Source organism: Passer domesticus, unplaced genomic scaffold (assembly GCF_036417665.1).
Source record: "Passer domesticus isolate bPasDom1 unplaced genomic scaffold, bPasDom1.hap1 HAP1_SCAFFOLD_37, whole genome shotgun sequence".
Taxonomy (NCBI): domain Eukaryota; kingdom Metazoa; phylum Chordata; class Aves; order Passeriformes; family Passeridae; genus Passer; species Passer domesticus.
In genome coordinates, this window is record NW_026990149.1 from 2,501,740 (window position 1) to 2,525,692 (window position 23,953).

The 23,953-nt window shown below is 55.6% G+C and overlaps 1 protein-coding gene, 1 long non-coding RNA gene and 1 pseudogene across 2 annotated transcripts; 1 reads left to right on the forward strand and 2 right to left on the reverse strand.

Annotated features, from left to right (window-relative positions):
- Positions 1 to 23,953, forward strand: part of LOC135292575 (zinc finger protein 208-like) — an 837,577-nt pseudogene that overhangs the window by 371,008 nt on the left and 442,616 nt on the right.
- Positions 8,508 to 12,930, reverse strand: LOC135292480 (U1 small nuclear ribonucleoprotein A-like). The gene is made up of 6 exons (XM_064406681.1): positions 12,844 to 12,930; positions 11,808 to 11,956; positions 11,633 to 11,648; positions 10,360 to 10,501; positions 9,121 to 9,208; positions 8,508 to 8,664 (listed from the first exon to the last, which is right to left on the reverse strand). Exons 1-6 carry the CDS (start codon positions 12,928 to 12,930, stop codon positions 8,508 to 8,510), a joined length of 639 nt encoding a protein of 212 aa, XP_064262751.1.
- Positions 15,753 to 18,891, reverse strand: LOC135292609 (uncharacterized). Its single transcript, XR_010354840.1, has 3 exons — positions 18,758 to 18,891; positions 18,043 to 18,108; positions 15,753 to 16,090 (listed from the first exon to the last, which is right to left on the reverse strand). It is a non-coding gene; the product is annotated as an uncharacterized LOC135292609 (long non-coding RNA).

Consider the following 23,953-nt stretch of genomic DNA (forward strand, 5'->3'; position numbering starts at 1 on the left):
ATAAAATATCATAACTACACAATACCTGCTTGTAAGCCTTAAAACACAATGCACAGAGCTCCATTATTAAGCTTAGAACTTCCAATAACTCGCTAGATATACTTTTCCGCAGCTCAAGGAATTATTCTAGACAAGCATTAAGACACAGACCATTGTTCTATTTGTCTTTACTTACTTTCTACTTCTTACATCATTTTTCTGCTGACAAATCTTATGGCTACTGCTTAGCTCTAATCATGGTTCTGCTGTCTCTGAGGCTTGCCTTTTGTAGCTTTCCCAAAACCCTCTGATTTTAAGGATTCCCACAAAAACCAGCACCGGCCCCTTTACGTGCATGCGAAGCCAAGCAGGAGATGGTGGTCAGGAGAGGCTCAATGCTGCCATAGGTTTCTGCTGAGAACGGCCATGGCTTTGCTTTCCCTGCAGATCACCTGTCCTCCTCTGCTCAAGAATAAGTTTGCAGTCAATCCGAGACCTAAAGCCCAGAGTAAGCCCCTTAGCTTCAATGTGCTGAGCACCATGTTGGCCCTTTCCTCTAAACTTCCAGACTTTGAAATACTTTCTTGGGCCACTCAGGACAGCAGTCTGAGCATGGCAGGGTTGTCTGGAGAAGATGCTTCTCAGGAGAAAGTGGTACCAGGAGTCCATCAGACAATATTACTGTACTGTTTGCTTTATACTTAATGGGCTTTCTGTTTTTTCTAATTCCTCCTACTTGCTTTTCAGTTTCACAATGCACAACACAGGGGAGGTAGTCCTGAAATACTCCTGGGAGAAAGCTGCAGAGACTGAACAAGTGAAGGAGCCATATTCAACCACTCTGATGCGTAAGGGCATTTCACTTGCTGAGGGCCTGGGGAGATAACACGATCCGTCCTAAGGACGTGATTCGTGAAGGTTCTTTTTCACTGATCTCAGGGTGCAAAAACTGACACGACAAGGGGATTTGTAGTAAAATCAAAACAGAGATACTTTTATTGTGTAGCCATAGCAAAGATGCGTTAGAGAGAAGGGGAATGAAGAAAGGGGAAAGAATAAGGAAAAGAAAAAAGAAGAGAGGGAGGGCAAGGAGGTATATAGCTACCAGACGTGCGGATGACAAAGTCCCTCGAAGTCCGGTCGACGAAGAGGCCTGTCGTCTTCACGTCAGGGGAGATCTCCAAGGTATCAGTCAGCTCTAACCCTTTTTATAGTCCTTTTGAAATGGGGGAAGGGGACACATTTCAAAATAGTCTATTGATAAAGGGTACAAGGAGTCCATCAGTAGTCCATCAGGAGCAGGTGTCGTCAGCAGCAGATGTCGTAGGCAGGAACCATTGTGTTCTCGGTCCAGTGGTCGCTTGCAAAACTTGCTTTGGTCCCCACGCACGCCTTCCTTCACCCTACGGTGGGGATTTCAGTCTCAGTCCTTCTGGGAAGAAGAGGGGAGCTTTTCCATGTAGGGGTCGCATGTTTCAGTCCTTGAGGGGAGAGCCCTCTCCCATCTCAGTCCATCTGTCACGGTGGTTGATGTACGGTGAGTGGAGGGTCTTTTAGTGGTGACCACCGAGAAGGTCCTTCCAGAGAGAAAGTCCAGCCAAGTCAGAAAGGTGGAGAAATTCCAGCACTAGCGTTGCTATGTGATGCAGGCGAAGGAGAGCACACTGCCCCTTCTTGGGTGCAGTGTTCCATGAGTTGAGCAAACACACCCGTAGGCAATAATCTGGCTTGGTGGACCAGACAGACCCGGATTTTCAGAACAGGATCTTTCCCTTTCCCCGGTGGTCTTGGCTTTCATGACGATCGAGAGGCAAAAAATGAGGGAAGTTTTGGACAGACACTCACAACATGCTGGGAAAAGTTGGGAAATGTTGGGGGATTTTTGTGGATTTTGGGGAGGGTTTGGATTTTGGGGCTTTATTGGCGCTTTAGGGGGGTGTTTTTCTGGGGGTGTTTGGGGGTTTATTGAAATTTTTTATTTTTTTTTTGTATTTTGGAAGGTTTTACTGGGATTTTCTAGGGGTTTTTTGGGGATTCTCAGAAATTCTGGGGGTTTTATTGGGATTTCTAGGAGATTTTGAGGCATTTTACTGGAATTGTGGGGGCTTTTAGTGGGATTGAATGGGGATTTGGTATTTTTGAGAATTTTGGTAGGCTTTTTGGGGTTTTGTGGGGTTTTTTGGGTGTTCTCATGATTTCTTTGGGTCTTGGGGGGAATTTTGTGGGATTTTTATGGGTTTTGGGACATTTTTGGGGGGGATTTGCGGGGTTTCATTGGGATTTTGGGGGTTATTGAGATTTCAAAAGATTTTGTGGGCTTTTATTGGGATTCTAGGGTGTTCTAATGGGATTTTGTCATATTTATTTCGGATTTCATGAGTTTTATTGGGACTTTTAAGGAGATTTTGATGCCTCTCAGCCCTTCCGCAAATCCTGGGACAACCCAAAGGCCCCAGACCCCCAAATCCCCCACTAATACTCCCAGTATTAGTCCAGGCCCTCCCAGTATGGTCCAAAGATGAGCCCAGTGTGCTCCCAGTCCCTGCCAGTATGAACCAGTTGTGCTCCACCTGGTTCCAGTTGCTCTCTTTCACCCTCCCTTTTGTTCCAGTCACTCCCAGTATCTCCCAGTGTATCCCAGTTCCCTCCAGCATGTTGCCAGTCCCTCCCATTATTCCCCAGTATGATCCCATTTGCTGCCAAGCACTCCCAGTCAGCCTCAGTGCAGTGGCACTCACTGCCAGGATGATCCCAGTCACGTCCAGCGTGATCCCAGTTGATCCCAGTAGAAGCCCAGTTGTTTCCAATCCCTCCCAGCACACAGCCAGCCACTCCCAGCTGCTCCTGTCATGATCCCAGTTGCTCCCAGCTGCTCCCAGTCACCCTCAGCATAATCCCAGCCACTCCCAGTATATCCCATTTGCCCCTAACATGGTCTCAATTGCCTCTGCAGGCTCCTGCTCACTCCCAGTATGATCCCAGTATGATCCCAGTATGATGCCAGCAGAGCCCAGTCCCTGGCAGTGCTGCCAGCGCTGGGATCCCGCAGCCCTCTGTGCGTTCCCCCCTCCCGGCTGTGCCGAGAGGAGCCCCAAGGGCTGGCAGTGCCCAGGCAGGCTCCCCAGCAGGGCCCAGTTTGGATGTGGGGCCCCCAGTTGTCGCAGTTTGCCTCTCCTTTTGCCCGGGCCGGCTTCCCCCCTTCTCCGCAGCGGCCGGGAGCAGCCGAGAGCCCCGCGCTGCCCGTGCCGAGCTGTGCCGGCTCCAGCCCCCCTCCTGCCGCGGGCTGCGAGGGCTCCGGGAACGGGGCAGCGAGGGGGTCGCTGCTGCTGCGGGAGGAGGAGGAGGGAGGGAAGGGGAGGGATGAAGGAGGAGGAGGAGGGTGGGGGGGGAGATGGAAGAGGAGGGGGAAGGCGGAGAGAGAGCAGCCACAGAAGCAGAAGGAGGTGTGGTTAGGGAGGAGAAGGATTAGGAGGAGGCGGGGGATGGAATAGGAGAAGGGGCAGGAAGAGGAAGAGGAGGGACAGAGGCGGATCAAGGCTGAGCAGCAGGAAGCACGCGGTCGAGCCCTCCGTGCATTTGCAGCCCCCACCTGTGGGATCATCGCCCCCATGGCGCAGGTGAGCGGGGAGGGGGAGCTCGGCCCAGATATCCCGGGGGATCTCTGGGCTGGGATTTTTTTGGGGGATGTTTGGAGAATGAAGAAGTGCAAGGCTGAGCGGAAAAGGCCCCTCGGGGGGACATCGGGGGGTGGCGGTGGCGGCTGGCAGCAGAGGCAGCCTGGAGGAGCAGAGCCCTGTGTCCCCCAGGAGCCCAAAGTGGGGAGCCCAGAGAGGGGGGAGCGCCGCCATTGGCGGGAGCCTGCAGAGGCTGGAGAGGGGCAGGGGGGACTCCTTGGAGCCCCTGCAGCCCAGAGCAGAGCATGAGGGGAGAAGGGAGCCCAAAATGGAGCCCAAAAAGGCCCGACATCCCTGAATGGGCAGAGTGAAGAGGGGGCAGGTTTTGGGATTGCTGGGACTGCCAGCAGGCTGGGGAGGGCGGGCACCGAGGAGAAGGGGGACCCCCAATGCAAGCGTGACCCCAGCAGCTGGGACAGGGGGAACTCCCAAAGAGCAGAGGGGAGGGACTGGGGTGGGGAACTCCTGGGGAGGGTTTTTCAGCCCTGAATCTTGGTGTTTGGGAGGTTTTTCTGGAGCCTAGGTCGCTGGTGACTTGTAGAGATGGACTTGGGCAGAAAGACCTTCAAATTCAACATGCTCATCCCTTGTTTTCCCCAAACCAGGATTTCCCATTGTCACTTCTTGTGAGGTAGTGAGGAAGAGGAAGATGTCCCTGGACATGGAGTCAGGTGAGGAGGAAGTCAGTGCCCCTTTCTCCCTCTCTCCTGCTCCATCTCCCAGCCCAGCACAGCAGAACCTCGTGGCAGAGGCCGTTTTGAGCGGCTCCACGGTGCAGGAACCCAACGGGGAGGAAAAGCCCTGGAGATGCCACACGAGGAGGGGCTGCAAACGCAGATGGCGGGGATCTGAGGGGGAAAGAGCCAGCCTGGGCCGGGAAGGCGGCCGGAGATGGAGCCAGAGCTCGCAGCTGGTGGTCCATGAGCAGGTTCCTGATGGGGAGAAGCCCCACAAGTGCGAGGAGTGTGGGAAGAGCTTCAGGTGGAACTCTGAACTGATCATCCACCACAGGACCCACACCGGGGAGAGGCCCTACGAGTGTGATCAGTGCAGGAAGAGGTTTCCGAGCAGCTCTGATCTCCTCAAGCACCAGCGCACGCACACAGAGGAGAGGCCCTTCCGCTGCCCCGACTGCGGGCAGGGCTTCAGGCGGAACTCCCATCTTGTCAGACACCGGCGCATCCACACTGGGGAGAGGCCCCACGAGTGTGAGGAATGTGGGAAGAGCTTCACACATCGCGCCAACCTCATCTACCATCAAAAGATCCACTCTGGGGAGAGGCCCTACGAGTGTTCCAAGTGTGGGAAGGGGTTTCGGACCCGCTCCCATCTCCTCCTGCACTATCAGAGTCACACAGAGGAGAGGCCCTTCTGCTGCCCCGACTGCGGGAAGGGATTCAAGCACAACTCCACCCTCATCACCCACCGGCGCATCCACACTGGGGAGAGGCCCTACAAGTGTCCCCAGTGTGGGAAGAGCTTCTCCAGCAGCTCTAACTTGACCCAACACCAACGGAGGCACCGGTGAGGGAAGCCCTGCGAGTGCCCCGGGTGCGGGAAGAGCTTCGTGCGCTGCTCCAGCTCCATCCCCCACTGCAGGAGCCACGCTGGGCACAGCCCTGGTGACCCACATTCCCTGTGATCCATGATGGGAACACACCTCCCTGATTTTCCTTCTTCCTTTGGCTTTAATTTTTTTCTGTTCTTCCTCTCTTTGCCCTCCAGAAGGCATGAGGGATGGATCTGTCACCTCAAAACCACTCAAATCCCACTGAAAACAACTGAATTTTAACCCATAAAGGCTCAATCCCTCCTCAAATTGCTTGTTCCCTCCTCAAAAAACTCAGTCCTGGGCCGAACTCACTCACTTCCACAGGCAGCAGGGTGAGATGGGGTTGGAAGGGGATTGGGAACAGTGGGATCCCAATTGGGAGTGGTGGGATGGGGTTTGTGTGGGGCTGGCTGGGTGGGATGTATTTGACAGCAAATAAAACTTTCAGAGTTACTGATTTCTGTCCCATTCATTTTCAGTCAGTTCTGTTTGCAGAGTGCTGCCTTCTCAGCTGATTAATTTGCTATAAAAATCCCATTTTTCAAATCATCTAACCCAAACAATCCAAAAACCAATATCCAAATAAAAGCAGTACAATTAAATTTTTAAAAATAATTTGAGAGTACTTAAGGGTGTTATTAAAGTTTAATTGTTTGGTTAAAATGTAGGAGAAATTCTAGTGGTGCTTGGTTTTGTATTTAGTATATTTGTAATATGAATTGTTTTACTAAGGTGTGTTAGATTGTATGTTAGTTTTATCTAATTTATATTAGTTATTGAGTTAAAACTTTCAACAGGTATTTCCTGGTATACAATTTGTTTATTTTTATTTCTGGATAATGGTATACTAATAGTTGTTGTTTTAGATTGACTCATTATTGGATTATTGTAAGTAGAAGTCAAAGTTATTATATTTCATTTTTATTATAATTTATTTCATTTTAATGATATGTTGTTGATTTAGAATTTTAATGTAATTTATTGATAGGATAGGAAGGAAATTCAAGGACAGGAACAGTTTTTCTCAGCTGGGAATTGGAATTCCAGACCCTGGGATTGTGTGCAGGACCACACAGACTGCGATCAAACATGGACTGGGATCAAATATGGACTGGGGCCATGTGGAATGGGACCATACAGATCAGGATGATACAGACTGGGATAAACTGGGTTGAGATTACATGGACTGGGGTTGCACAGGCTGGGGTTGCACACGCTGGGGTTGCACAGGCTGGGGTTGCACAGGCTGGGGTTGCACACACTGTGGTTGCACACACTGGGGTTGCACACACCGGGGTTGCACACACTGGGATCAGACGGGCTGGAAAAGCATTGGCTGCCTTTGGCTGCCTTTGGCTCCATCCACGTCTAAAGGCGGCCACACCAAGTTGGCTTCATCCTGTTTGGGACTCCCCTCCCCCTCTTTCCCCCGCGCTCCCGCCCCTTCCCCATCGTTCCCCCAATCCCCAATCCCCTCCCCCGTGTTTGGGTTTGGGGGTTCCAGGCCTCTCCTGCTCCGTTTGGGGGTCCCGACCCCCCTCTGGTTTAATTTGGGGCCCCGTCCCCCTTCTCCCCGCGCCCCCCGCTCCCCCCGCGGCCGGGGGCGCTGCCAGCACCACCAGTGCCACCAGTGCGGCCCCGGCTGCCCCCGCACGCCCCATCCCCATGCCCAGGGTCACCTCCCCCCTCCCCAAATTCCGCTGCCGGGGAGCGCCGGGCGCTGCGGCTCTGCCCGGCAACCGATGAGTCACAGCCGCGCCGGGCGCTGATTGGCTGCACATCGCCGGGCGGGGCCCAAGCGCCGAGCTCCCGCCCGGCAACTGGATCGGCACCAGCGCCGCGCGCTCTGATTGGCCAGCATCTCTTTTGGGCTGGGGGCGGCAGGAGCTGGGCACCCCCAGGAGCCCCTCGGCTTTGGGGCTCTCGATCCCCCCTCGGCCCTCGGGCCGGCCCTGGGGCCACCCCAACACCCCCGCCATGGGGAGGGTCCCGCAGCCCTTCGGAACCGCCAGCAATGGGCTGCGAGCGGCAGCAGCCGCCCCGAAAAGGGATTGAAGGGGCCGGGCCGGCGATGGGGGAGGCTCTGGCCATGGCTCCGCTCCGGCCTGCGCCGGGCTGCCATTGAGGGAGGCTCCGTTCAGCGCCTGCCGAGGGGCTGGCACTGCGGCAGGGGCTGGCACTGCGGAGGGGCCGCGGTTGTGGCCATGGGGCCGGGCCGGGACTGCGGCGGGGTCTCTCCCTGACACTGGGCTCCGGGACTGCCTCAGGGTCTCTCCCCTTCCCGGTCCCGATCCCATTCCTGTTCCCCATCCCGATCCCGCCGCTGTTTCCAGGGAATGGCTCCGATCTCAACCCCGACCCCAACGCCGGGGGTTCAAACATTGGGGTCAAACACCCCAAATCCTGGGGTCAACTCCCCACAATCCCAAATCCTGGGGGTTCAAACACTGGGGGGTCAAAAACCCCCAAACCCATACTCAGGGATCTCAACCTGCCCCCATGCCCGAACCCCAAATTTTAGGATCAAACTCCCCAAATCCCAGATCCAGGTGTGTCAAAAACCCCCAACCCGCAAAGTGTGGTGTTAAAACCACCAATCCCCAAACTTTGGGGTCAAAGCCCCCCCGATCCCAAACACTGCAGTGTCAAATCCCCCTGATCCCTGATTCAACTTTGGGGTTAAATCCCCCATAATCATGGGGTAAATCCGCCCAGTTCCCAAAAGCTGGGGTTAAATGCCCCTGACCCCAGATCCTGGGGTTTGAATTGGGTGAGGAAAAGGACATTTGGGGTAGGATTGTGGTGAAGAAAGAGGATTTAGGATGGAAAAAAGAGAATTTGGGACAAACAAAGAAGGATTTGGAATGGAAAATGGGATTTGGGGTGGGGAACTGTGGTGGGAAAGGGAAATTTTGGGATTGGAAAAGGGACTTGAGAACACAGAAAGTATTTGAGGTTGAAAAAAGAGGATTTGGGGTCAAAAAAAGAGATTTGGGATGAAAAGAGCTTTTGTGGTTGAAAAAAAGGAAGACTTGGGCCAAAAAAGGGATGACTTGGGATAAAAGAAGGAGGATTAAGGATAAAAGAGGAGGATTTGGGGTGAGCTGACTTCCCTGGGGGAGCAGGGTGGGGGGTTTGGGGAAGCTCAGGACCGTTTTTGGGGCAGTTTTATTTTGGGGTATTTCTATGGCATTTGGGAGCAGTTTTATAGCGTTTAGGGTGTTTTGGGGTGGTTTCTATAGGATTTTTGGGTGTTTCAATGGGATCCGGGGGTGTTTAGGTGGGGTTTGGGGTGCTGTGGGTCACCTTTTGGCGCAGGAGATCTTCCTGGCGCTGCTCTGGGTGATGCTGGAGCCCTGCAGGGCCTCGCGGGCGGTGCCCGCCTGCACCTCGGTGTCCAACTGCAGCCAGGCGATGTCGCGGCGCCCGGGCACCAGCGCAGCTCCTGGAACCGGGAACCTGGGATGGGCACGGGGCCAGGAGAGCCCCAGACACCGGGAACGTTCCTGAGAAACCCGGGAACGTTCCTGAGAAACCCGGGAATGTTCCTGAGAAACCCAGGAATGTTCCCCAGAAACCCGGGAATGTTCCCTGAGAAACCCGGGAATGATCCCCAAAAAATCCGTGAGTGTTCCCCCCCAAATGGAGAAATGTTCCCCAAAAAATCCAGAATTTCCTTCTCCTGCCAAATCCTGCTATTTTCCCCCAAAACCCCAGAAATTCAACCCCAAAAACCCGGAAATTCCCCCCAAAACCCCAGACATTCCCCCCCAGAATCCCGATCCTTTCCCAAAACAATCCAGCCCCAAGCCCCCCTCACCCCTCTCACCCCCCAAGCCCCAAAATCCCCCAACGCCCAGAGCCCACCCGGGATCCCCGGAATCCCCGGGATGCCGGGATTGCCCCGGGTCTCACTGGGTGCAGAGCACGGAGAGCATCAGCTCCTTGGGCTCGTCAGGGAGCTGGGGCAGGAACAGGATGTGCTTCGGGGCTTTTCCCACAGCTGGGGAAACGGGATAAAACCCCAAAATCGGCAACAAATCTGCCCCAAACCTGCCCCAGTCAGGCCCAAAATCTGCCGAAAGTCACTCTGGATACACACCAAAAATTCTGCCCAAAATCCCGAGAAAAACCACAAAAAATCCCACCAAAAAAAAACCCCAAAAGAAAAGAAAATAAAACAAAACAAAACAAAAAACAAACAAACAAACAAAAAAAAAAAAACAAACAAAAAACCCACAAAAATCTCACCAAAATCCTAAAAATCACAAAATTCCCCCCAAAATCCCAGCAAAATCCTGAGAAAAACAACAAAAATCCCACCAAAATGCAAAAAAAAAAAAAAAACCCAGAAAAATCTGTGCAAAATCTGCCCAAAATCCCACAACAATCTCCTTTAAAAAATCCCCCTAAAATTCCACAAATTCCCCCCAAATCCCCACAAAAATTCCACAAAGAATCCTAAAAAGCCCACAAAATCCATCCCAAAGCCCAGCTAAATCCCCACAAAAATTCCACAAAAATTGTCCCAAAATCCATCGTAGAATCCTTGCAAAATCCCTCAGAATTCACCCAAAAAATCCATCCCAAAGTCCCCACAAAAATCCCTCAAAATCCCACCAAAAATCCCTCCCAATACCCCAAAAAAATCATGGAAAAATCTTCACAAAATTCACCCCAAATCCCACAGAAATCCCTGAAAATCCCAACAAAAATCACCCTGAAATGATCACCCCAAAATCCCACAGAAAAATCCCTCAAAAAGTCCCACTAAATCCCCATGAAATCTCACAGAATCCACACTTAAAAATCTGCACAAAAATGCCCCCCAAAATCCCCAAATCCACACAAAAAATCCTTCATAATCACCAAAAATATCCCACCAAAATTTCCCCAAACCCACAAAATTTCCCCAAATCCACTCAAGAAATCCACACCAAGATCCCACCAAACCCCTCTCAAATCCCCCCAAAAATGCCCCCAAATCCCTTCAAATCCCACCAAAAGTCTGAGGAAATCCACCCAAAAATCCCCACAGGAACTTCCCTCAGAATCCCCGCAGAGCCCAACAGAATCTCCCCCAGCCCCCCCAGCAATCCCCCCGGACCCCTCAAAGTGCCCCAGCCCCAGCAGAGCCTCCCTCCCCTGCGCTGCCCCTGCGCTCCGGCCCCGCTCCCTTTGGGGCCGGGGCCTCTCCCCCCTTGGCTCCGCGCTTGTCCCGCTCCCGCTCCCGCTCCACCAACGTTCCCTTCCCCTCGGCCGCGCTGGCCGAGCCCGGCCGGGCGTGCTGGATCCGCTGGGACGGCACATTCCCGCCCGGGGCATCGGGGCCATGCCGGGCCCTTGGGGCATCTCCAGCAGGGACTGCGGGCACTGCCCAGAGGCATTTGGGGCTTTGCCAGGGCTCTGCGGGGCTGCCCGGGGATCTGGGGAGGCTCCAGAGGGGATCTGGGGAGGCTCCAGGGGACTGGGGGGTGGGTCCAGGGGATTTGGGGATGGTTCAGGGGGTTTTGGGGGTGTTCCCCATGATTTGGGGGGATCTGGGAGAGGTTCCAGAGGGGATTTGGGGCTTTCTGAGGGGTTTGGGGGAATTCAGAGGGGATCTGGGCAGGATTTGGGGCTTTCTGAGGGATTTGGGGAGGTTCCAGACAGGATTTGGGGCAGTCCCAAGAGCAATTAGGGACGTTTTGGAGGGATTTTGGCAAGTCCTAGAAGGAATTTGGGGAATTTCAGAAGGATTTTGGGGGAATTCAGAGGAACTTAGATGGTTCCAACAGGGATTTGGGGTCATTCCCAGGGGATTGGGGGTGGATTTCTGGAAGAAATTTCCATTTCTTCCCCAGATTTCAGGCTTTTGCCCAAAATTTCATGTTTCCCCAGAATCTGTGGATTTTTCCCTGGGTTTGGGTCTCACTGTAGAGTAGAAGGGGAAGGTTTGGGAAATTCAGGGTGAATTCTGGGGGGTTCCTGGCTGGATTTGGGTGTTTTCCAAGGATTGTAGGGATTTTTTCCCCCAGAATTTCAGGACGTCTTCTTGGTCTGTCTGACTATGAACTTGTTGTAGAAGGGGAAGTTTTGGTGGATTTGGGGTGAATTCAGGTGGTTTCTGGTTCGATATGGGGACATTTGAAGCTGCATTTTGCAGGGTTTTTTTTTTCCCAGGAATTCAGTTTTTCCCCCCGAAAATTTGGGGATTTTTCCCATAATTTCAGTTTTTTGCCCCAGAACTTCTGTCTCATATGGGGCTTTTCATAAAAGGGGAAGCTTTGGGGGGTTCCTGGCTGGATTTTCAGGGTGTTCCCAACTAGATTTCAGGGATTCCTGAGGGGATTTTGGGGGAATTCTAGGTTGGTTTTTTTTCCCCAGAATTCCAGGATTTGGTTTTTTCCCCAGAATTCCAGGATTCCCCTCTGAATTTCTGTCTTACCATGGGCTTGTCGTAGCAGGGGAAGCTTTGGGGTGTTCAGGGTGAGTTTGGAGGGATTTCAGGTTGGGTTTTGGGGATATCTGAGGGCAGATTTGGGCGGTTTTCGCCCAGAATTCCCGTTCTTTCCCAAGATGCCAGAACTGCCCCAGTCTCTGTCTCCCGTGGGTTGCTGTGGAAGGGGAAGCCCTGCAGGGAGCGCGGGGCGTTGGTGCCGCTGCTCATCTCCTCGGAGGGGACGAAGGCCTGGCCCCGCAGGCGGAGACTGCGCCGCACCAAAATGTCCAAAATCTGCCCAAAGGGCCAGAAAATGGCGCCCAGGGACTGCTCCAGCTCTGGGGACAGAGGAAACACAGTGACACTGCGGACAGCCACACCAAAATGTCCAAACTCCACCCAGACTGGGAGAACACGGCCCAGAGGGACTGCTCCAGCTCTGGGGACACCGTGAGAATGGGGACAGCGACAGGGACAGCAGGGACAGGAACTGCTTCAGCTCTGGCAGCAACGGGGACAGGTGACAACAGGCACAGGGACAGCTCCAGCTCTGGGGACACACAGGGACAGAGCGAGGGGACAGACACTGCTCCAGCTCTGGGGACACAGGGACAGGTGACAACACAGACAGACACTGCTCAGCTCTGGGGACAGGGACAGGTGACAACACAGACAGACACTGCTCCAGCTCTGGGGACAGGGACAGGTGACAACACAGACAGACACTGCTCCAGCTCTGGGGACAAGGACAGGTGACAACACAGACAGACACTGCTCAGCTCTGGGGACAAGGACAGGGGACAACACAGACAGACACTGCTCCAGCTCTGGGGACAAGGACAGGTGACAACACAGACAGACACTGCTCAGCTCTGGGGACAAGGACAGGTGACAACACAGACAGACACTGCTCCAGCTCTGGGGACAAGGACAGGTGACAACACAGACAGACACTGCTCAGCTCTGGGGACAAGGACAGGGGACAACACAGACAGACACTGCTCAGCTCTGGGGACACAGGGACAGGTGACAACACAGACAGACACTGCTCCAGCTCTGGGGACAAGGACAGGGGACAACACAGACAGACACTGCTCTCCAGCTCTGGGGACACAGGGACAGCTGGCACAGGGACAGGTGACAATGGGGACAGAGAGCGCTGCAGCTCTGGGGACACACAGGGCACAGCCTGAGCCCCTGGGGACACCCAGGGACACTCTCAGCCCCCCAGCGTCCTTCTGGATCTTCTCCTTCAGGCTGTTGGTGCAGATGCTGTGGTCGGGCCGGGGGTCCTGCCCCGCCATGGCCGGGACCCCTCTGTGGGGACAGGGGGGCTTCAGGGGGCGCCGGGGGGGCTGCGGCCCCTTCACCCCCTGGCACCCCCCTTCAGGTGCCCCCAGACCCCAAATCACCCCAGACCCGCCTAAACCCCAATTGCCCTCAGACCCCCCAGTTCCCCCCAAAATTGACCCCAGACCCACCTGAAACCCCCCCAAATCCCATCAGACTGCCCCAAATCCCCCTCAGACCCCTCAACCCCCCCAGACCCTGGGAAATCCCCTCAGACTCCCCCAAATTCTCTCCAGATCCCCTCAGAACCCCCCAGATCCCCTCAGAACCCTCCAGTTCCTCTCACAACCACCCACAATCCCCTCAGACCCCTGCAATTCCCCTCAGTTGCCCCTAAACGCACCTGAAAACGCTCCAGAGCCTCTCAAGCTCCCCCAAAGCTCCCTAAAGCCCCCTCAGAGCCCCTCACGCCCCCCAAACCCCCCGCACAGCCCCTGTTTCCCGTCCATCCCCCCAAATCCCCCGTTTCTCCTCAGGCCGCCCCAGGCCCGCCTCAGACCCGCCCCAAACCCCCCCGGTTTCCCCCGGCCCCCCCTCAGCTCCCTCCTGCCCCGCCCTCCCCTCACCATCTCCCGCCTCCGCCGCGCGCGCCGGCTCCCCCAGCCAATAGCGGCGCGCCCCGCCCCGCCCCAGCCAATGAGGGCGCGGCTCCCCTCAGCGCCGCCCGCCTCCCCGCGCCGCGGCAGCCAATGAGCAGCGAGCCCCTCCGGGCCGGGGCCGGGCCGGGGCCGGGCGGGTCCCGCGGGCGGCGCGGGGAGCGCGGGGGATCCGCGGCGCGAACAAACTCCGCGCTTCGGGAAAGCTGCACCGCCGCTGGGTTTGTGACAGCGCCGCCGGGAGCCGCTCCCTGGGAGTGACACGCGTGCCTCCGGCAACCCCAGAGCCCTTTCTGTCTCCCTCTCGAATGCACGCGTGTGCTATTGCACCGCGGGTTCGTACATATTAATTCCACGGATTTCGCCTGACGTTTGCTGCTCGTGTTTTTTATTAGCAGGGGTTCCCGGGTTGTTCTGCTCTGTTTTCCCGCAGCAGCCTCTCCGCTGCTGCAGAGTTCAGCCCCGTATCTCTGTCCCTGGGTGCAGCAGTTTCTCCGAGCAAAGGCTCGGTGCGAGAGCGGCGCTCGGAGCACACAGCTGTGTGTGCGGGCTGCAGCCTGCACCCCGAGATGTGCATTGCCCCTGCACCGAGATGGATTCCTGCTCTGCAACATCTACACTCTGTCCCACCGCCCCAACTCCTTCCCTGCCCACCTAAATCCCCTTTTCCCACCCAGAATCCTTCCCCATCCTGAATCCCCCAATTCCCACCCCAGTCCCCCTTTTCTTCCCAGCATTGTACCCAGGGTCTCTCTGCAGACATTGCATCTGGACCTGCCCCAAATACCCCAAACAAACCCCACTGTGCCTCGGGACTGGAGTGGGTTTGGGGGAGGTAGGAGTTGGGGGGGTCATAACTCCAAACGTTGGGGATTGGGAGAGGTTTGACCCTAGAATTTGGAGTTTGGGGCGGTTTGACACTCCAGGGTTTGGGATTTGTGGGGACTGACCCCAGAATTCGGGATCAGGGCAGTTGGACACCCCGGATATTTCAAACCCCAGGATTTGGGGTCAGGGGGATTTAACCCCAACCTTTGGGAACTGGGGAGTGTTTGACACCCCAGGATCTGGGATTTGGGGTTTGATCCTGAAATTTGGGGTTCGGGCATGGGGGGAGGTTGAGATCCCTGAGTTTGGGTTTGGGGGTGTTTGAACTCCCAGGATTTGGGGTGTTTGACCCCAATGTTTGAATCCCCGGCGTTGGGGTCAGGGTTGAGATCGGAGCCATTCCCTGGAAACAGCGGCGGGATCGGGATGGGGAACAGGAATGGGATCGGGACCGGGAAGGGGAGAGACCCTGAGCCAGTGGCGGAGCCCAGTGTCAGGGAGAGACCCCGCCGCAGTCCCGGCCCGGCCCCATGGCCACAACCGCGGCCCCTCCGCAGTGCCAGCCCCTGCCGCAGTGCCAGCCCCTCGGCAGGCGCTGAACGGAGCCTCCCTCAATGGCAGCCCGGCGCAGGCCGGAGCGGAGCCATGGCCAGAGCCTCCCCCATTGCCGGCCCGGCCCCTTCAATCCCTTTTCGGGGCGGCTGCTGCCGCTCGCAGCCCATTGCTGGCGGTTCCGAAGGGCTGCGGGACCCTGCCCATGGCGGGGGTGTTGGGGTGGCCCCAGGGCCGGCCCGAGGGCCGAGCGGGGATCGAGAGCCCCAAAGCCGAGGGGCTCCTGGGGGTGCCCAGCTCCTGCCGCCCCCAGCCCAAAAGAGATGCTGGCCAATCAGAGCGCGCGGCGCTGGTGCCGATCCAGTTGCCGGGCGGGAGCTCGGCGCTTGGGCCCCGCCCGGCGATGTGCAGCCAATCAGCGCCCGGCGCGGCTGTGACTCATCGGTTGCCGGGCAGAGCCGCAGCGCCCAGCGCTCCCCGGCAGCGGAATTTGGGGAGGGGGGAGGTGACCCTGGGCATGGGGATGGGGCGTGCGGGGGCAGCCGGGGCCGCACTGGTGGCACTGGTGGTGCTGGCAGCGCCCCCGGCCGCGGGGGGAGCGGGGGGCGCGGGGAGAAGGGGGACGGGGCCCCAAATTAAACCAAAGGGGGGTCGGGACCCCCAAACGGAGCAGGAGGGGCTGGAACCCCCAAACCCAAACACGGGGGAGGGGATTGGGGATTGGGGGAACGATGGGGAAGGGGCGGGAGCGCGGGGGAAAGAGGGGGAGGGGAGCCCCAAGAAGGATGAAGCCAACTTGATGTGGCCGCCTTTAGACGTGGATGGAGCCAAAGGCAGCCAATGCTTTTCCAGCCCGTCTGATCCCAGTGTGTGCAATCCCGGTGTGTGCAACCCCAGTCTGTGCAACCCCAGCCTGTGCAACCCCAGTCTGTGCCATCCCAGTCTGTGCCACCCCAGTCCGTGTAATTTCAACCCAGTTTATCCCAGTCTGTATCATCCTGATCTGTATGGTCCCATTCCACATGGCCCCAGTCCATGTTTGATCGCAGTCTGTGTGGTCCTGCACACAATCCCAGGGTCTGGAATTCCAATTCCCAGCTGAGAAAAACTGTTCCTGTCCTTGAATTTCCTTCCAATCCTATCAATAAATTACATTAAAATTTTAAATCAACAACATATCATTAAAATGAAATTAATTATAATAAAAATGAAATATAATAACTTTGACTTCTACTTACAATAATCCAATAATGAGTCAACCTAAAACAACAACTATTAGTATACCATTATCCAGAAATAAAAATAAACAAATTGTATACCAGGAAATACCTGTTGAAAGTTTTAACTCAATAACTAATATAAATTAGATAAAACTAACATACAATCTAACACACCTTAGTAAAACAATTCATATTACAAACATACTAAATACAAAACCAAGCACCACTAGAATTTCTCCTACATTTTAACCAAACAATTAAACTTTAATAACACCCTTAAGTACTCTCAAAATATTTTTAAAAATTTAATTGTAGTGCTTTTATTTGGATATTGGTTTTTGGATTGTTTGGGTTAGATTATTTTAAAAATGGGATTTCATAGCAAATTAATCAGCTGAGAAGGCGGCACTCTGCAAACAGAACTGACTGAAAATGAATGGGACAGAAATCAGTAACTCTGAAAGTTTTATTTGCTGTCAAATACATCCCACCCAGCCAGCCCCACACAATCCCCATCCCACCACTCCCAATTGGGATCCCACTGCTCCCAATTCCCTTCCAACCCCATCTCACCCTGCTGCCTGTGGAAGTGAGTGAGTTCGGCCCAGGACTGAGTTTTTTGAGGAGGGAACAAGCAATTTGAGGAGGGATTGAGCCTTTATGGGTTAAAATTCAGTTGTTTTCAGTGGGATTTGAGTGGTTTTGAGGTGACAGATCCATCCCTCATGCCTTCTGGAGGGCAAGGAGAGGAAGAACAGAAAAAAATTAAAGCCAAAGGAAGGAGGAGAATCAGGCAGGTGCGTTCCCATCATGGATCACAGGGAATGTGGGTCACCAGGGCTGTGCCCAGCGTGGCTCCTGCAGTGGGGGATGGAGCTGGAGCAGCGCACGAAGCTCTTCCCGCACTCGGGGCACTCGCAGGGCTTCCCTCACCGGTGCCTCCGTTGGTGTCGGGTCAATGTAGAGCTGCTGGAGAAGCTCTTCCCACACTGGGGACACTCGTAGGGCCTCTCCCCAGTGTGGATGCGCCGGTGGGTGACGAGGGTGGACTTGTGCTTGAATCCCTTCCCGCAGTCGGGGCAGCAGAAGGGCCTCTCCTCTCTGTGAATCCGATAGTGCTGGAGGAGATGGGAGCGGGTCCGAAACCCCTTCCCACACTTGGAACACTTGTAGGGCCTCTCCACAGAGTGGATCTTTTGGTGGACAATCAGGTGGGATTGCCGGCTGAAGCTTTTTCCACACTCCCCACACTCGTAGGGCCGTTCCCCAGTGTGGGTCCTCTGGTGCTGGATCAGATTGGAGCTCTGCCTGAAGCTCTTCCCACATTCCTCACACTCGTGGGGCCTCTCCCCAGTGTGGATGCGCCGGTGCGTGACAAGATGGGAGTTCCGCCTGAAGCCCTGCCCGCAGTCGGGGCAGCGGAAGGGCCTCTCCTCTGTGTGCGTGCGCTGGTGCACGAGGAGATCAGAGCTGGTCTGAAACCTCTTCCTGCACTGATCACACTCGTAGGGCCACTCCCCAGTGTGGGTCCTCTGGTGCCTGATCAGGTTGGAGCTGTGCCTGAAGCTCTTCCCACACTCCTCGCACTTGTGGGGCTTCTCTCCATCAGGAACCTCCTCATGGACCACCAGCTCCAACCTCTGGCTCCATCTCCGGCCGCCTTCCCGGCCCAGGCTGGCTCTTTCCCCCTCAGATCCCCGCCATCTGCGTTTGCAGCCCCTCCTCGTGCGGCATCTCCGGGACTTGTCCTCCCCGTTGGGCTCCTGCACCGTGGAGCCGCTCAAAACGGCCTCTGCCACGAGGTTCTGCTGTGCTGGGCTGGGAGATGCAGCAGGAGAGAGAGGCAAAGGGGCACTGACTTCCTCCTCACCTGACTCCATGTCCAGGGACATCTTCCTCTTCCTCACTACCTCACAAGAAGTGACAATGGGAAATCCTGGTTTGGGGAAAACAAGGGATGAGCATGTTGAGTTTGAAGGTCTTTCTGCCCAAGTCAATCTCTACAAGTCACCAGCAACCTAGGCTCCAGAAACACCTCCCAAACACCAAGATTCAGTGCTGAAAAACCCTCCCCAGGAGTTCCCCACCCCTGCTCCCTCCCCTCTGCTCTTCGGGAGTTCCCCCTGTCCTAGCTGCTGGGGTCATGGTTGCATTGGGGGTCCCCCTTCTCCTCGGTGCCCGCCCTCCCCAGCCTGCTGGCAGTCCCAGCAATCCCAAAACCTGCCCCCTCTTCACTCCCCATTCAGGGCTGCCGGGGCTTTTTGGGCTCCCTTCTCCCCTCATGCTCTGCTCTCGGCTGCAGGGGCTCCAAGGAGTTCCCCCTGCCCCTCTCCAGCCTCTGCAGGCTCCCGCCCATGGCGGCGCTCCCCCCTCTCTGGGCTCCCCACTTTGGGCTCCTGGGGGACACAGGGCTCTGCTCCTCCAGGCTGCCTCTGCCGCCAGCCGCCACCGCCACCCCCCGATGTCCCCCCGAGGGGCCTTTTCCGCTCAGCCTTGCACTTCTTCATTCTCCAAACATCCCCCCAAAAAATCCCAGCCCAGGGACCCCCCGGGATATCTGGCCCGAGCTCCCCCTCCCCGCTCACCTGCGCCATGGGGGCGATGATCCCACAGGTGGGGGCTGCGAATGCACGGAGGGCTCGACCGCGTGCTTCCTGCTGCTCAGCCTTGATCTGCCTCTGTCCCTCCTCTTCCTCTTCCTGCCCCTTCTCCTATTCCATCCCCCGCCTCCTCCTAATCCTTCGCCTCCCTAACCACACCTCCTTCTCCTTCTGTGGCTGCTCTCTCTCCGCCTTCCCCCTCCTCTTCCATCTCCCCTCCCACCCTCCTCCTCCTCCTTCATCCCTCCCCTTCCCTCCCTCCTCCTCCTCCCGCAGCAGCAGCGACCCCCTCGCTGCCCCGTTCCCGGAGCCCTCGCAGCCGCGGCAGGAGCGGGGCTGGAGCCGGCACAGCTCGGCACGGGCAGCGCGGGGCTCTCGGCTGCTCCCGGCCGCTGCGGAGAAGGGGGGAAGCCGGCCCGGGCAAAAGGAGAGGCAAACTGCGACAACTGGGGGCCCCACATCCAAACTGGGCCCTGCTGGGGAGCCTGCCTGGGCACTGCCAGCCCTTGGGGCTGCTCTCGGCACAGCCGGGAGGGGGGAACGCACAGAGGGCTGCGGGATCCCAGCGCTGGCAGCACTGCCAGGGACTGGGCTCTGCTGGCATCATACTGGGAGTGACTGGGACTCTACTGGGTTTGTTCTGGGATCATACTGGAATCACACTCGGACTGTACTGGCTTTGTACTGATATCATTCTGGGATCATACTGGGAGTGAGCAGGAGCCTGCAGAGGCAATTGAGACCATGGTAGGGGCAAATGGGATCTACTGGGAGTGACTGGCATTATGCTGGGGGTGACTGGGAGCAGCTGGGAGCAACTGGGATCATGACAGGAGCAACTGGGAGTGGCTGGCTGCATGCTGGGAGGGATTGGAAACAACTGGGCTTATACTGGGATCAACTGGGGTCATGCTGGAGGTGACTGGGATCATCCTGGCAGTGAGTGCCACTGCACTCAGGCTGACTGGGAGTGCTTGGCAGCAAATGGGATCATACTGGGGAATAATGGGAGGGACTGGCAACATGCTGGAGGGACCTGGGATACACTGGGAGATACTGGGAGTGACTGGAACAAAACGGAGGGTGAAGGAGAGCCAATGGAACCATGTGGAGCACAACTGGTTCATACTGGCAGGGACTGGGAGCACACTGGGCTCATCTCTGGATCATACTGGGAGGGACTGGACTAATACTGGGAGAATCTGAGAGCGACTGGGAACACACCCTGCACATCATCCCCCATACTGGGCCTGACTGGGAGCAACTGGGATTATACTGGGACCACACTGGGAGGGCTGGCATGTGACTGGGATCCAACTGGAGCTTACTGGGATCATATTGGGGTTGAAAGGGAGTGACTGGGATCACACTTTGGCCTACTGGGAGCACCTGAGAGAAACTGGGATCATGCTGCAGGAATGGAGGAACTGGGCAGGACTGGATGCATGCTGGAGGCACCTGGGATATTCTGGGCATGACTGGGGGATCACACTGGGAGAACTGACACCTTCCTGGGGCCACTGGCAGCGCCTGGAAATGACTGCAGACATGCTGGGAAATGTTGGGGGGTTTTGTGGATTTTGGGGGGGCTTTGGATTTTGGGGGTTTTATTGGCACTTTGGTGGGGGGTGTTCTTCTGGGGGTGTTTGGGGGCTAATTGAAATTTTTTTTAGTTTTTTTGTAATTTGGGAGGTTTTACTGAGATTTTGTTGGGATTTTTTTGGCTTCTCATAAATTCTGGGGGTTTTATTGGGATTTCTAGGAGATTTTGAGGCATTTCACTGGAATTGTGAGGGCTTTTCGTGGGATTCATTGGGGATTTGAGGTTTTTTTGAGAGTTTTGGTAGGCTTTTTGGGGTTTTGTGGGGTTTTTTGGTTGTTGTCATGATTTCTTTGGGTCTTCAGGTGAGATTTTGTGGGATTTTTATGGGTTTTGGGACACTTTTTGGGGGATTAGCAGGGTTTCATCAGGATTTTGGGCGTTATTGGGATTTCAAAAGACTTTGTAGGCTTTTATTGGGATTCTAGGGTGTTCTAATGGGATTTTGTGAGATTTATTTCAGATATCATGAGTTTTATTGGGACTTTTAAGGAGATTTTGATGCCTCTCAGCCCTTCTGCAAACCCTGGCACAACCCCAAAGGCCCCAGACCCCCAAATCCCCCACAAATTCCGCTAAACATCCCAAATTCCTCAAGAAATTACAATAGGATCCTCCAAAACCCCAGAGAATCCCACAAAATCCCAGTGAAACCCACCAAAACTAAAAAAAAACTCCCCAAAATTTCACTAAACCCCCTGAAAAACCAACCTCCCCAATCCCAATAAAATCACCCAACATCCAAAACTCCCCAAATCCACAAAATCCCCCAAATCCCATAACCCCCCAAAACACAAGGTTTTGGTTTTGGTTTGGTTTCTCTCCAAAACCTCTATAATTCCCCCTGAACTTCCATCAAATACCCAGTAAAGCCCTAAAGAAGCCCCAAGATAATCCCCCAAAACCCTGCTAAAATTGCATCAAAATTGCCCCAAAATCCCAAAAATGCCCCCCAGAACCCCCAGACTCTCTGGGGCCGTCCTGGATCAGGGGCACCGGCCGGTGGAACAGGAGCCACCTCAGGGGCCCTCGGAGCTCTGTGGGGAGGGGGCACCATGGGAGACCCCCAGAAACGGGAGGGGGGGGTGGAACCCCTGTTGTGCCCCCTCGCCCCGAAACCCCCAGACCCCGGTTCAGGGGGGGCCTGGGACCCCCCGGGACCCCCAAATCTCCCCCGGGACCCCTCTGGGAGCCCCAAACCCCCCCAAGGTTGGCCCAGGATCACCCTGGACCCCCAAAACCTTCCCGGGACCCTCAGACCCCCCAGTTCCCCACAAAATTGACCCCAGACCCACCTGAGGCCCCCTCAAATCCATCAGACTGCCCCAAATCCCCCCCAAACCCTGGGAAATCCCCTCACACTCCGCTAAAGCCCCCCAGATGCACCTCAGAAGCCCCCAGATCCCCCCAGCTCCTCCCACAATCCCCCAAAATCCCCTCAGACCCTCCCAATTCCCCTCAGATCCCCCTAAACCCACCTGAGAACGCTCCAGACCCTCTCAAGCTGCCCCCAAAGATCCCCAAAGCCCCCTCAGACCCACCAAAGCCCCCTCAGACCCCCTCATTATCCCCAAACCCACCGCACACCCCCCTATTTCCCGTCAATCTCCCCAAAATCCCCAATTTCTCCTCAGACCGCCCCAAACCCCCCCAGTTTCCCCTCAGCGCCCTCCTCAGCCGCGCTCGCCTCTGAATCTCCCGCCTCCGCCGCGTGCACGGGCTCCCCAGCCAATAGCGGCGCGCCCCGCCCCGAACCAGCCAATGAGGGCGCGGCTCCCCTCAGCAGCGCCCGCCTCCCCGCGGCGCTGCAGCCAATCAGAGGCGAGCCGCAGCGGCGGTGGCGGTGCCGGGCGCTGCAGAGAGCGGGGGCGGCGCTGGGAGCGGCCGGAGCGCTCCGGGAGCTGCTGAGGCGGCCGGGACAGGGCCGGGAGCGGCTGAGAGGGGATCGGGGGGGCGTGGGAGGGTCCGGGGGATTTGGGGGGGCCTGGGGAGGGTTCCGGTGATGTGGGGCGGGGTCTGGGGAGGGGTCTTGGCTGGGGGATCGTGAGGGGTCAGGGAGGGTCTGGGGAGGGGTCCTGGGGCACTGTGGGGGGATCTGGGGGTGGGGAGGGGTCCTGAGAGGGGTCTCGAGGGGGGTCCTGGGGGTGCTGGGGGGACTTTGGGGTTCCAGGGTGGTCCTGGGCCAACCTTGGGGGCTTTTCAGGGGGATTTGGGGTTCCCGGAGGAGATTTGGGGATCCTGGGGGTTCCACCCCCCCCCTCCCGTTTCTGGGGGTCTCCCATGGTGCCCCCTCCCCACAGAGCTCCGAGGGCCCCTGAGGTGGCTCCTGTTCCACCGGCCGGTGCCCCTGATCCAGGACGGCCCCAGAGAGTCTGGGGGGTTCTGGGGGCATTTTGGGGGGAATTTTGGGATTTGGGGCATTTTGGGGCAATTTTAATGCAATTTTGGGAGTGTTTTGGGGATTATCTTGGGGCTTTTTAGGGCTTTATTGGGTATTTGATGGAAGTTCAGGGGGAATTATAGAGGTTTTGGAGAGAATTATTGTGTTTCAGGGGGGGTTATGGGATTTTGGGGGTTTTGTAGATTTGGGGAGTTTTGGATTTTGGGTGATTTTATTGGGGTTGGGGGGGTTGATTTTTGAGGGGGTTTAGTGAAATTTTGGGGAGGTTTTTGAGTTTTGGTGGGTTTCACGGGGATTTTGTGGGATTCTCTGGGGTTTTGGAGGATCCTGTTGTAATTTCTTGGAAATTTTGGGATTTGTAGTGGAATTTCTGGGGCATTTGGGCGTCTGGGGTCTTTGGGGTTGTCCCAGGGTTTGCGGAAGGGCTGAGAGGCATCAAAATCTCCTTAATCTCCTTTAAAGCTCCAAAAGTCCCAATGAAACTCATGAAATCCGAAATAAATCTCACAAAATCCCATTAGAACACCCTAGAATCCCAATAAAAGCCCACAAAGTCTTTTGAAATCCCAAGAACCCCCAAAATCCTGATGAAACCCCACAAATCCCCCCAAAAATGTCCCCTAAAAAATTTTGCAAAATCTCCCCAAAGACCCAAAGAAATCAGAGCAACACCCAAAAAACCTCACAAAACTCCCCTAAATCCCACCAAAACATCCAAAAAACCCCAAACTGCCAAAAAACCCAAATCCCAAATAAATCCCACTAAATGCCTCCACAATTCCAATAAACACCTCAAAATCTCCTAAAAATCCCAATAAAACCCCCAGAATTTATGAAAATCGCAAAAACTGCCAACAAAATACCCGTAAAACCTTCCAAAATACAAAAAAAACCCCAAAATTTTCAATAAAACCCCAATCCCCTCAAAAAAACACCTCTCCAAAAGCACCAATAAAACCCCCAAAATCCAAACACCCCCAAAATCCACAAAACACCCCAAGGTTTCCAAACTTGTCCCAGCATGTCTGCAGTCATTTCCAGGCTCTGCCAATGGCCCCAGGAAGGTGTCAGTTCTCCCAGTGTGATCCCCCAGTCATGCCCAGAATATCCCAGCTGCCTCCAGCATGCATCCAGTCCTGCCCAGTTCCTCCAGTTTGCTTGCAGCATGATCCCAGTTTCT